At 45.1% G+C, this 13,992-nt stretch overlaps 1 protein-coding gene across 1 annotated transcript in view; it reads right to left on the bottom strand.

Annotated features, from left to right (window-relative positions):
* LOC147701538 (tubby protein homolog) overlaps nucleotides 1–13,992 on the bottom strand; it is a 132,567-nt gene that overhangs the window by 19,616 nt on the left and 98,959 nt on the right. Inside the window, exons 8-12 of the mRNA XM_086928670.1 lie at nucleotides 10,868–11,035; nucleotides 7,462–7,610; nucleotides 4,798–4,983; nucleotides 4,595–4,707; nucleotides 3,841–3,955 (exon numbers count right to left, since the gene is read on the bottom strand). Of these exons, the coding sequence (XP_086784796.1) occupies nucleotides 3,841–3,955; nucleotides 4,595–4,707; nucleotides 4,798–4,983; nucleotides 7,462–7,610; nucleotides 10,868–11,035 (731 nt within the window). The remainder of the gene's footprint in view (nucleotides 1–3,840; nucleotides 3,956–4,594; nucleotides 4,708–4,797; nucleotides 4,984–7,461; nucleotides 7,611–10,867; nucleotides 11,036–13,992) is intronic.

The following is a 13,992-nucleotide window of genomic DNA, read 5'->3' as shown; positions in this document are numbered from 1 at the left end:
CTCAACACTGAACCTGCATGTATGGTGTAACATGAGGGAAAGCTCTGCAGTGTAAGGAGTACAAAAGGTGAGCAGGAGTAAGGTTAGCTCTGTTGACTAAGGGCTAAACCATCAAGTAAAGTGAAACATGAGTGATAGCTCTGTTGGCTAAGGTTGAGCCTGCCAGCAGAGCTATCCCCTTAATGATTAGCTCTGGTGTGTGAGGCCTCAGTCTGCAGGCCCTGTGTAACCTGAATGTAAGCTCTGGTGTGGGCTTGAGTGCTGAAAGAGCAATAGATGTAATCCAGGGCAGTTGTGTGAGGTCAGAACCTGTAAGATCAGCAGAAGGTAGCTCTGCTATAGCTACCGGGTACATGGGTGGATGGCACAGATGCCTGAGGTCTGAGGCTTTAAAACAGTGTATTGCATGGGAAAGCTCTACTGTCAGTCTGCAGGATGAAGGTGACTTCAAAGATAGCGCTAATGCATAAGTTACAGAATAGAGTAAATCAGTACTGGCAGCAGGACAGCTGCCTTGTCTTCACTCAGTGCTAAGAAGATGTATGTAACATGGGAGGCTGGGCAAAGCCTTTAAGAACTGTCCCAAGATATAGAAACATTTGCTGTTGGAGTGCTGTAAGATCTGTTTTACTTGGGGGTCTGGGGGGATCAGTCGAGTGGTTGGAGCTACAAAACCCGAGTAACAGCTCTGTTTGTTCATCCCGAAGCCTCTACAGTCTTTGTACCCTGATGACAACCCTGCTATGCCAGGCCTCTGCATTGGTGGAATCTAGGGTTCAGATTTTGAGTTTTCTGCAGGCGTTTCTGTGATGAAATCAGTTGTGACACAGGGTAAATCTCCTTTGTGACTGGGGAGCAATAGCCTTTCATTATTCTCCATCAACGTGTAGTCTGAGGCTGCACAGCCAATGCAGCTTTTCATATTTCTTGTCTAGTCGTGCCTTCTCTGCAGCAAGGTGTGAGCCATGCAGAATCTATACTTGCTGGAGGGGATATTAGATGATGAAACAAAGCTGATGGGGTAATATGGATGCACCAACAGTGTCACGGGAGACACCAGGCACATACACTGTACTCTGTCTACGACTGACAGCAATAGCATGGCGGTCTGTTGTATTGAGCCTGCAGGCCCTGCCTTTCGAGTTGGATGCATATACATGATGATGTCACAAGATGGAAACTTTGATGAAAGAGACTGCACTGCTCTCAGCTAGTCCATGACAAGAGAACCATCAATCAGATCAAAAATTGAATGATAATAACACTTATATAACAACATCAATCTTGTAGAGAAGGCTATACCACTTAGCTTGGCGAAGGCCCCCATTACAACTGATGCATCAATCTCAACCAGGAATTCCTGATATGAATGGTATCAATAATTCAGGAATAACAATATTTCAAGCCGCATGGTGAGCAGCCCTTAAGAAATGAGAATTTACGCAGGAATCTATATTAATGCACTGCAAGCCTGATGTAGCAAAGGGTTTCACCCATTCTGTGTCTGTAGAGAAATGTGTTGAAATATAGCAGCTCATATTCTCACAGTTATTCCCTACTTTCTGCTGTTTCCCACTCAGAGATCTCACCAGGTTTCACACCACAGTTGGAATCCCTATCCATCCCCTAAAATTTTCTTATCAGCCAATTCAGGATAGCCTTGATCGCAGATTGGAGCTTATAGTCTCTCCATCTGGTGGAAGGCGAGAGTGCCGCTCTCAGATAATACTGAGACCTATGTCCTAGAGGACTCACTCTATGTGGATTGAACAGACCAATACTTCACCCTTCTCTAGGACGTGTCTTATTCAGTCATTTCCCCCATCTGAGTCAAACATGTCCTGTGTTGCAAAAATGAAGACCCATAGATGATTTTTCCTCAATGGATCTGAAATGCCACCACATTTCATGCAATACTGACATTAGTGAGGTTTGGGACTTTCACGTCAGAGACCATCACAGGGCTGGTTTTAAATAGAATCCAGAATTTTCGATTCAGGCCACCGTACTTCAAAAGAACCAGGTTTCTTGACTATCTGAGGCTTTGCCCTCTCTCCTGACTGTTTATTTGGTTGTGTCTCCTCTTCTAGCTTTTTTTCCAGTTGATTGGAACACACAGGCGAAATGACGAATGAAGGGGAATGTTCCAGTCAGTGGGCACACCATGTACGCAGTAACAGGAGCACTCCTGGCAGTGGAGTAAGGGATAGATTGCTATTTCTTGAAAGTTAATAATAATCTTTCAAACTCACCATTGGATTTTATGGCAACCATGGACTTGAGGCCTTCAAAGTGGGATCCTCTAGGAATGGATTCCTCTGGAGGACTCCAGATACTGCTGAAAGTTGCACCCCTGAAAAGGAGGACTGTCATGATTTTGTTTGGTGTATCAAACAAGACGTTGTCCACGATGACAAGTGCATTGTGCCCATCTACCGTATGGACGCAGATAGATGAACTTGTTTGGAGATCCTCTGAGGTGGTCATTTTACTGGCCGAATGCTTGTCAAATGAGGCAACCTTTCCCCAACTAGCTGATCCATGTCTGAAATGACACTCGCCGGTGTGTGTTGTTCGTAACTACGCAGCAGACCCTGTATGCACGGGTTAGGTGATCCTAGGGCTTGTGGGGGTTTTGGTGATGTAGGGGACTTGCCACAGACATGGCCAGCTCATGATGAACATTCATATCCAGCAGTGGCATGCACTCGCGTCTCCTATGTGGGTATTCAGTGCTCCTCCAATAACTTCTCAACTTGCTGAGGAGTTGGCCTGAACGATGGTCTGTCTGCATTCAACCATGACTGTGATCAGCTCTTTGAACAAGATAGCAAGGGAATTGTGGTCTCCAAAACCTCTTGGACAGAGACTTCTCACAAGTGCAAGGATTTCTGAAGTGATAGTTGTCAGCACTGAAGGGATATTCCTGAAGTTGCAGGATGCCTTTTTGGATGCAGTGCTAATCATGAGTCACCGCCACATGTTGATTGTGTTGTGTAGTCATGATGAATGTGAGTCAGTTCGAAAAAGTGACAGCCATTAAGCACACTGTGTTTTCTTTTCCGATTAGTGCAGTTTTGTGGAAGTTACTACACACTGGTACTTATGTTAGTGCATCTCCAAGTATACAAGTCCACAGGGCTGACGTCCAGATCTAGTATGATTCTTTCTGGGAATCAAAATACACCATTGTGGTCTCTACGAGAAGGGCAGCATTTGTGCCTTGGGTGTCTGTCTCTATTTTTTCCCAATGATAATTAATGTTGGTCTTTCAGCAGCTCATGCATTGGTTTAGGTCATGGTGCATGGTTTGGTATAATCCATCCAGCAGAGGCATCCATCCAAGAGAAAAATGCATCGGAAAATATTGAGATTTCTGCCAACTACTTCATAGTTGCCTGTGTTGGTATTTTGTGCCAGTTGCTTACACCCCTGCATATGTGTCTCCTGCAGCAGAGCATTGGTGCTAAAGCTTCTAATATCTCTAGAGGTTCGTAGAACCTGCCTACTGCCCCTGCAAGAGGTACCCTGGATTGCACCTCCACATACATGCTGCTTCTATAACATGTGAACACTGAAACTTCGACTGGCTCTGCAGAAAGGGAAGCTGACATACCGCTGTATAGTGCAATCTATGGCAGTGTGTACGCACTGTTGTTTGCAGTAGAGGACGGATAGGAGATGTGTGTGTGCTTATGGGCCCTTAATAGAAAACTGTGTGAGCGCAGTAGCTTTACCTGCCACTGGGCGGGGCTTGCAATCCTACAAAGAGTATCCTTTAACAGCGTTAGCACTGTTGAGTCTCTGCAACAAAATAAGACATGTCCTAGCTATACTCACATAGCAGATTGCTACCAGCTCCTGGCGAAGGGTTTCAGACTCCGGCACAAAGGGCTTGCATTCAGGATTCACGCCATTATCAAACACTGTGAACTTGGTTCCTATGATGTTCGACCTGCAGGGGAGCCAGGGACAGAATAAAGAAGAGTTCCTTCCCTGGAGAGGTCATGAACAGGTGTGCTGCTTTGTATAATGAGCTGACGGGCACCATGCACATGGGTGAGAGGATGCACAAGGAGTAATCAAGACAGGCAGACTGTGAGAAAAGAGCCAGAGGGCAGTTTGGGCATCAAAAAGAAGGTCATGGATGAAATGCTCGAATTGAGCTCAACCACTGGCAATCTCTCAGGGCGGCATCCCAATCCATACATTTTCACCCACCATGCCATCTCTGTTTGGGACAGCTTGGCACGGGCAAGGCTACACAGATGCAGTCCTTGAGGGTAGAAAAGAGCAGTGGGGGTTCTCAGATCAATAAGTGAGTACGTAGATAATTTTATTTACATGCAATACATCAAAACGACAGAGTCTTATGTAGTCTTAAAAGCTGCATCAGCAGTGGTGAGACGAGTATTGTTGTATACAGTACATTGATATGTTACTGATTCTTCTGCAGGTTAGGTAGGGTCTTTCCCAGAAGAAGACACACCCAGCAAGCAGAAGCCTGGAAGACCTAACAGAATGTAGTTGCTTTCGCAGTGTCCACTTGCGTTTCTATGCAATAAGCCTCTGGGGCTCTTTATTGTATACTCACCGGACTTTCCCAATGAAGCTACTCCCGTCCCGACTCAGGTCAGTTGCGTCCACGGAGATGAGATAGTTGGAAGTCTTGCTCTTTTTTCTCTTCCGTCCGGCCATCAGGAATAGCTGAAAAGTAAAGGGAACACTCTGGAATGTGGTCTTCTCTGTATGGGATCTCAACTATACTGGAAGCGTGGACTGAGTGTAGGCACCTACCCTCTTGCCGTCATCCTTTTCTAGGTGAAGGTAGTAGGTGGGGAAGAGGCCCTTGTCTACGCCCTTCTTGTCACGGGTGATGCGGCACTGCAGTGTTAAGCCCTCAGGCGCGGGGCGGAAGGCAAACTCTTCAAGGTCATCAATATTAAGCGGAGTCGCTGGGGTTGCTGGGACAGATGATTCTTCCTGAATTCAAGATGTGGACAAGAGAGAGAACAGCAGATATATTTTGTGATTACACAAATGGAGCAACCACATTTCAAAATCAGCGGTCCAGAGTGGGATGAAGGGATTCATCATCATAAAAACAGACTGGAATGTGATAAGCTTGATAACATTTCAAGCTTTTGGGATGAGTCAAAAGTACCTCCACAAGACAACAAAAAGGGAGCTAAGCCTCTCCGCATGCCCATTGATCACATCTCTTCTAGAATACTGTGCGTGTTCATTAGGGAGACCATAGCTTCCAAACTGAGACCTATCATTGGTGGGACTCACCTGGATAACTGTATCCACCAGTAAGGGAGAACTCCTATGAAGTACTGTGCTACGTCTTATATGGACCCGGTAGCAGTCCACGCCTTTCTGCCCCACAATTGGTGCTGAGGAGAAGGGGGAGGCCGCTGCCCCCAAAACTTGTGCCGCCTGGGGCAGACCGCCCCCACCCTCTCATGCTACACTACTTTGCGGACCTCACCTGGAGTATTGTCGGGATTCAATAATATTACTGATAATTCACATGGACACGTTTGTCCTTTCCATACTCAGATATCCAGATGAGTAGTCTAGCTACTGTTTAAGACCACAATTTTGGTTTAGTGTCCAACCGTTAATGGCTACTGACCTGCAGTACTGTCTCTACTTGGATCATAGTTTGCAATCCCATTAATTTTAGCAGGTTAAACGTGTCAGAATAATTGAAGGGCGGAAAGTGCCTGGGAAATATCGGCACATATGGATTTTAGTACAGAAGGCAGCAACATTTGCACAGAAATACACATTTCAAAGGGAAAACTTGTAATAATAGGTGATCATGATTGCACCTGGTAAAATGCGAACACATCAGAGCATCTCAGAATAAGGGCCCCATTTCCCTAAATTATATCCTGCCAAATGTACAGCTTCACTATCCCATTTCTAATCTGCAAAACAAAATAGTTGTACAATTATTCCAAAACTATTTTTTGGGTCTTTCAAATTATGCAGGTTATTTTTATTGGGACACTTCCTTTAGCTACATTAAATTTTCTTTTGCTTCATCATGGATTAAGGCAAAACCAAAACCAAAGGAATCAAGCTAGCCTGGCTGATGACGGCTGATTGGCCAGAAACCGGTCCCAGGATGCTTGTTTCCAGTCCAGGGAAGACATGGCTTGGCAGTTCGGGCTGGACTGTTCCCAGGAGGCACAGGGTCAGACTGATTTGCCATGTCTGAACAGGGGTGGCGGAGTGAGCCAAAGAATAATGATGGATTAAACCCAGATCAGTTGACTGGGGATGTGTGCTTGCAATGTTCAACACTCCGTCCATAATCCCCTTTGGCTTTGCTTCATCATGGAGTATGCACTCCATACCGTGCCTTTCCAATTTTAACTTTGCTTTCTGAAGACATTGCTTAGGGCACCGTAGAAAATATAATATTTAGGGAGATATTACCATAATTACTCTATCCACTTAATAGGTTGACATCCCCTTCGGTAATGTATCATATTTTAACGTAGACATGGCCTAGGGTACTGTCAACTATTTGCGTAATTATCACCTGGGCTACTGTATCTACTGATTAAGTATGCATCACCGGGACACTTTATCCAATGTTTAGGTATACATCAGGTCACTAATTAAGTACACATCACCTGGATGCTGCCTCCATTCATTAGGTATACGTCACCTGGGATAATATATGCACTATTTATGTAAACATCACCTGGGATAATGTATGCACTATTTAGGTAAACATCACCTCGGACACTGTATACACAGATTATCTATGCATCACCTGGTATATTGCATTCACTCATTACATATATATCACTTGGGATAGTGCATCTATTCATTAGAGATACATCACCAAGGATGCTGTATCGACTTATCAAATGCACATCTTCTAGGACACTGCAGCCATTCTTCAGGGATACTGTATCCAGTCATTACGGAGCTATCACCTGGAATAATGGCCACTACTTAGGACAAATAACCTGGACTCAATGTATCCACTCATTAAGAATACATGTCCTGGGATGTTGTAATCACTCATTAGGTATACATTATCTGAGAAACTGTAATACAACTTTAAGGGAATAGACATGCAGGGACAGGGGTCTTTTATGTCCTACGGCCATCCATCCAAGCATTTTCTGTCTGTTTTTTGGGAATTGCAAAAAGACGACCTGCCTCATTAGCATTAATTAGGTAGTATTCTGTGAAAGATATCAACTGGTCATTTTGAACGTTATCAGATGTATACACCTGCTGCGACTCAAAATGAAGGTTTGGTCACAAAGCAGCTAGTGTGCATGAACCCCAACTGCTTTTTTTACCCACTTTTTTGGTACGTTGGGAGTCTGAGGCACACATAAATAAAGACACGCCCCATTCCTTCAGAAGACCACAGTCCCCACATGTCTCCCGACACACCCCAGGCTGCGCCGCCTGCTCCCTCACCTTGCTGGTGGAAGACAGCGGTCTTGCGTCTATGACACGGCTCAAAATGTCGGAGTCTTCTTCCAGGTCATCCAAGGATACTGCCTCTGCCTGCTTGCCCTCGCGGATGCAGTCTTTCCTGTAGCTGGCGATGTTGAAAACAGAAGGTGCTGGAGGGAAAGGGATAAAGAAGGGGCATGGGTTAGAGGGGGTAGAGTCACAGACGCGGCAGTAATACGGCTGAAGATGCCTACAACACATAGAATCTGATGGTAGGACACACGTCCCTCTTCCTTGGACTGGGTAAATGCTTCATAATGTTGTACTCCATAATATGGCCAACTGAGGCTAGATCCTCCAAGGTGGACTTACTACTTTACCTCACTCGTTTCTACTCTGTGAGTCTAAGATATCTCTGAGGCACATGCAACTGTCACCTAAACACCTGTGACCACCAACAGAACTAACTATAACTATTATCGGGCAACCCTATAACCCTGGAAACCTGGCCAGATGCGTGTAGAAGAAAAACAATGATTCCCTCGGGGAGAGATTTTAAACCTAAACCTCCTAGGCAAAGTATGGTGATTTTAAAACACTAGATTGTGATTTTAAAGTTAGTTTTATTCACTGTATAAAATCCACTGATGTTTAAAAAAGTGTAAACAAGACAATTTTCAGCATATCGTATCACAATACAGGTGCTCCAACATACCGACGCAGTGAAGGTGCCTAGTGATATTTGTGAAAAGTTGTGCGTTGGTGCTGTACAACATACACCTATCAGTATGGAATGACAAATCACTGTTATTTGATTGCGAATAGGTCGGAGCACTAATGTGGAGTCTGGAAGGAATAAGGAACATGTCTGTAAAGAATGTTATATTGTCAAGAAATTATTTATTGGGCAGAAAAAAAAAATTGTTCACTTTTCCAGAAAAGGGCGTTTAATAATCTCAATTCAACATCTTTATAGAATCGGTGTGGCGATCTTGAAGTGGGCAAAGTTGTAAGGTCAAAAATCCCCCGGTGAAAAGGGCAAAATCTGTATAAAGCATGCAGCCCAAAATATATCCATCTATACATATTGGTATTTGTGAAACGTCACCTACCCAGTCGGTCTTCAGCCATACTTCCTTTCATCTCTCCTGCCTTCTCTTTCCGCATCCTCCCTCTATTTTTCTCTCTCCTTCTCTCCTCTCTCAATGTATTGAGACTGAACTATTCTGTCGAATGCCCGATGGAGCTACCTGGTTTAGCTATAGGGGAGATGGGCCGTGGACTCCCTCCTTGGTCGTCACCTACCCAGTCGGTCTTTAGATAGACTTTCTTTCGTCTCTTCCCTTATCCTCACTTTCCCTCCTCCCCCACCCCCCCTACTTTTTCGCTCCTCTCTCTCCTCCCCTAATGTATTGCTGATTGTTTTGATATAATGTTTACTTGTTTGATCTTTTCCTGATATATTGTTGAACCACATTGTTGCACTTCCTTTCGTCTCTCCTGCAGTCTCCTACCGCATCCTCCCTCTATTTACGTCTGGAGAAGTGTGGCTCAGGGGTTAGAGGCGGCAGACCCGGAATCTGAGATCGGTCCTGGACCAGGGTTCAATTCCCCGCCCCGGTGGGTCTTGGGCTAAAAATTCCACGGACTCGATAATTCTCGTCCTGGTGCCTCCTCGACTCACGGGTTCACACTCTGCGACTCTGGGCAATAGCTTGCTTAATCTCCACAACGGCCCCTCGCGGCGGGATGCCTGACTTTCACCCTGTGGACACCCTGTCGGGGCTTCTCACAGGGGAATACCAGGACGGGTTCCCTAGACAAGCGCCAGGATGCCCTTTGTGGTGACAGGTTGCGCTATATAAGTATACCTACATTTACATTTCTGTCCTTCCCTCCTCTCTCAATGTATTGAGACTGAACTATTTTGTCTGATGCCCGATGGAGCTACTTGGTTTAGCAGGGGAGATGGGCCGTGGATTCCCTCCTTGGTCGTCACCTACCCAGTTGGTCTTTAGACAGACTTCTTTTCGTCTCTCCTTATTGTCTCGTCCCTAGCTCCTATCCCCTCTCCCCCGAATCTCTCCCCTTGCCTGCTACTCTGCCTACCCCACTGTCCTTTGTGCCCTTTGACTAAGCACTCCTTCTCCCCTTGTTGGGGAAAGATCCAATATTTACAGTCTGGAGCCTCAGCGAACCCGCTGAGTGAGTCCACTGCGCCAAGGGAGCCACTCACACTTGAGGTTTGGTATGGCAATCCTTGCCAAAGCACTCCCTCTCCCCTTTCCTGGGGAAGGATCCAGTATGTAGGCCTTGGAGTCTCAGAGACCACTCTGAGAGAATCCACTGTGCAAAGGGAGCCTCTCGCAACAGAGTTAGGGAAGTGATACCACTTCCCCAGGGATCACAGCTTACCGGACTTTGGACGTTTGCCCTGACTCGTCTACCAGTTTGTGTCCCCGTCACCCTTCCCCTGCTCTTCCCATGCTGTCTCTCTCACCCTACCCTCCTCTTTCCCGCCTTCTTTATCTGTCTACTTCCCCTGCTCAAACCCCCCCTCCTTTGAATCTCTCACCTTGCCTGCTTTTCCCCTTTCGTATTTGTTCTTATTGTTTATCTCGACCTTACAAGTTACTATGTGGCCTTGCTGTACGAACTATGTAACCTTTGTAACGCTGTAACCTGTAACTATGATCTGATGCTCATGTAAAGCACTCTTATACCTCCGGGTCTAGCCAGCGCTATATAAAACTTTTGAAATAAATAAATAAATATCATCCCTTAAGGCGCTAGGGGCCGTTGGGGAGATGATGTGAGCTATTGAGCATTAAGCACGCAAGGCTATCAAAATGTGCAAGTTTATGGAAATGGAAGAGAGCCACCAACACCAAGTGGCTGCATGGTTATATTGCCCCCCAAAAAAGTTAGCGAGTCCCTATACCGAAAATAAACAGTGAGGAAGATCACTCATAGACTGAAAATATACCATCCCAATACAATATACCCACTGCTAAGACAGCAGCAATCATAAAGGGCCAGTGGCTAAAGGACCATCCCACACCAATGTACCCACGGCTAAAATGCCAGCAGTAATAGAGAACTCATAGCTAAAATGCCATCCCAGAACCATATATGTAGTTCTAAAATGTAAGCAATAACAAAGCACCCTTGGCTAAAATATGAGCCCAGAAAAACACATCTGGTCAAATGCCAGGAATAAACCAGCACCCACCACCAACATACAATACCAGTACAATAATCCCTGATCCAGGCCACGTTTTCAGGAAACCCATATAGGATAAATTTACATACTATGAATCTGAGTGGAACCCATTGACTTGTTATGTCGCTATACTGAATATCTGGCATGGATGGGCCTTTCTGGACCTTGGTTATACATCATCAGCTTCTATAAGAGCCAGTTTACCTTTCTGGGCAGGTTGTTTGTTTCTTTTCCTGGTAGGGGCTGGAGGCACAGGGAGGTTATGTAACACGTGTGAGCACTCTTCTTCCTCGTCAGAGCTCCGTCCAGAGTTCAGCATCTCTTGGGTCAAGTCCTGGACCATGTCCATGTCGGCAGCAGGGCTGCCATGGCCTGCAGGGACAGCAGGAAGAGCGGTCACTTCTCTCATGGGAACCCTACAATGGAGTCACATGTGACTGTCTAATTGATAAGGTACAACTGTGTAGCGCTTTCTACCAAACGTGTCTCTAGGCGGTGGACAAAACTGGATCGAGGCCTCCAACAACCACATACTTTTCTGAAAACATATGGGGCCTCATTCTAGAAAGAAATCCTAAATGTGCACTCAATCTGAATATGAGGTGCAGATGTATGACTTTTGGAAATTCCAGAGTGTTTTATGGCCTTTTCATGGGTACAATAAAAATTCTACAATGCAATACAATATACAATTTTGAAGACATATGCCTGGAAAGGAGTGGCAGTTGCAGGTTTCCAGATGTACACCTGAAAAAGTGCAAATTCACTTGCTACATTTTTAAGGTGAGTCTAATAGACAGTGCAAGCTGTCTGGTTTAAAAAAAATAACTATTGTGGTCTTACCAAGAACTTATAGAGCCAGTAACCTATCCACTGGTTGGCTTTATATTTATGCTCATGTATTGCTTTTTTTTTATGGTTATCCTCGTCCATCGTGCATTTGTCCCAAAGCACCTTTACCATCTCTTTGATTGGCTAGCTTCTATCCTTCCACTGGTCATTTAGAGGGAACTTTTTTTTAGGTCTCGCCTACCAGACAGCACTAGGTGGTTGTTTGATAAAAGACTTGTTGTCAGCATACATTGGACTTAGAGCCCACCTATTGCTTACCATTGGTTGGCTTTAGTGCCACTTTAATTTTCTTGCTTTTTGTGGGCTTTAATTCTTTTTCTTGGGCCCGATTCACAAAGGTAAACTTAGACGGTTGGTCTAAACTTAGACCAAACGTCTATATATGACTTTGGGAATTCACCAAGGGCAATTACGAGTACTATCTTTATGTCCAAATTCGGGGTGGAGATCTGGCCTGAGTGCAGACATAAAGATAGTACTCGTAAAATGCCCTTTGTGAATTCCAAAAGTTGTAAACTTAGACGTTTGATACGTTTAGACCAAAAGTCTAAGTTTACCTTTGTGAATCTGGCCCCCTTCGTTTGTCCCTCTCCTAGAACATGGCCTCATTACTTGTGCCCTTCCGCTGTTTACTTTTCAGGCACTACTTCTTTCTTTTTGGTTAAGCGTGTGCTTGGCTTTATGTGTTTCTTCTCTTCCTGTATGGCTTTCTCACCTTTTTAGGTGTACATATCCATGGTGTGCACAACTAAGAAATGACGCAGCCAGACGTGTCATAGGCTTTTTTAGACATGCTGAACAGCATAGCACAGCATCAGGGAAGATGTACAACATTGTTAAAAGCCATTAGAAATGCCATTAAGTCCCAAAGGCAAGATCTACTGGCTTAGCCAATGCTTGTTTTTTTGCTTTAGCAATCCGTGAGAGTACATGTGTTATCCAACTTATACTAGTAAGCTTTTCTCCTGTTGAGTACCCGCTGTCCTCATGATCTAGGGGGGGGAGCACGGGAGAAGGAGCTTGCATCTTGCGGATGCAATACGCAGTGGTTCTTAACCTGTAGTCCAGGGATCCCTGGGGCTCCAGAAAGCCTAATCAAAGGGTCTGCAATTGCTTAGAAAATTAAAGAGATTAATAATGTAAACATAAATAAAGAATCAAAATATACAATTACAAATGTTAAAACGTTCTGTAAATGTGAAGGAATTTGAAATTGGAGGCTAAAAATGAAGTTAGTATCCTCAGATTGATTTGAGGAAGCAGTGCAAGTGCATCAAACAGAATATAGCATGGATGATGGGTTGCCTCAATTGAATTTAGTAAAGCTCAAAATTTGCATAAAAATTTAGTTTGTCTTAACGTCTGTTGGTGATTTAAATAAAATATTTAATCATTTGCGTATTTGTTTGATGAATGCTTGTTTCTGTATTTTTTGTATATTTTTGCAGTTCAAATCACTGGAAATGCTTAGGCTGGGGTCCCGATTTCCAGTAATGACACAGTATGGACCCAGTAATGGTTAGGGCCCTAAGCCCTCATGCAGCTGCAATCGCGACACAAGCACTTTATTACTGGATCTGGAACTGTCCCAAGGATGTGGACCCGGCCTCTTTTATTAGATAGGTCACCTGACCAGTGACACTTGTGATGGATGGGTGTCGGGTGAGTGTGGAAGAAAAACATCAAGGAGTGGTTGGTGGAAACACATAGTGTAGACACACTAGACCATGACCAGCTGGTCATAACATCCCTCCCAAACTTTATTGAAAATAGAAAACGAGTCCAACCTGTGGGAGAGAGCAAAACAACATAACAGAAGCACCACTAAGTCTCTTCAGGTTGATTGCCAGACAGGGTGAGTGGACAGATGTAGCTGGGAGCACCCGGCATCTTGGCACACCTCCGTAGTTCAACCAGACTACTCTGGGCACGAATGGAAGTGTGGGTGAAGTGCAGAACTCTTGATCGCCTGTCCATGATGTTACAGTCCACCTGGGCACTGTTGGTCCTGTTCCACCTGGCCTCACGGTGTTGGAGTCCATTTACAAATGTCACTGTGATGGTGCATCCAGAGCAGTGGTGGAGTCTGCTGTAGAGAAATATTTGAAAACACCCTCGCTTCATGGATGGCCAAACTGTTAAGATAGAAGACGACACTGTGGTGGTTGAAAGTCTTCCTTGACGGCCGTGGTGCTTTCCGGTACCCGATGGTGGATAAGCTTCAGACGTCCCTCTCATGCCAGGACCCCTCTCTTATAGGACTTTCCTTGAGAACCTTTCTCACCGGGCTTCCAATGGACTGTGCAGTAAGTCTCCCAGGCCGCTCGAAGTGGCCGCTGGGGAACCGCCTACTGTGCCGCATACAAGACACTCGTTCTGCTGCAGGGTCTGTGTGCTCTTGCCATCAGGACGTCGGGCACATGCATCTGCAAGTCTTAACCAGACTCCGACTGCGATCTCAGTGCTTCCTGGTACCT

Source organism: Lissotriton vulgaris, chromosome 7 (genome assembly GCF_964263255.1).
Source record: "Lissotriton vulgaris chromosome 7, aLisVul1.2, whole genome shotgun sequence".
NCBI lineage: Eukaryota > Metazoa > Chordata > Amphibia > Caudata > Salamandridae > Lissotriton > Lissotriton vulgaris.
The sequence above is the reverse complement of the archived record's forward strand: the minus strand, read 5'-3'. Positions and strand labels throughout refer to the sequence as shown.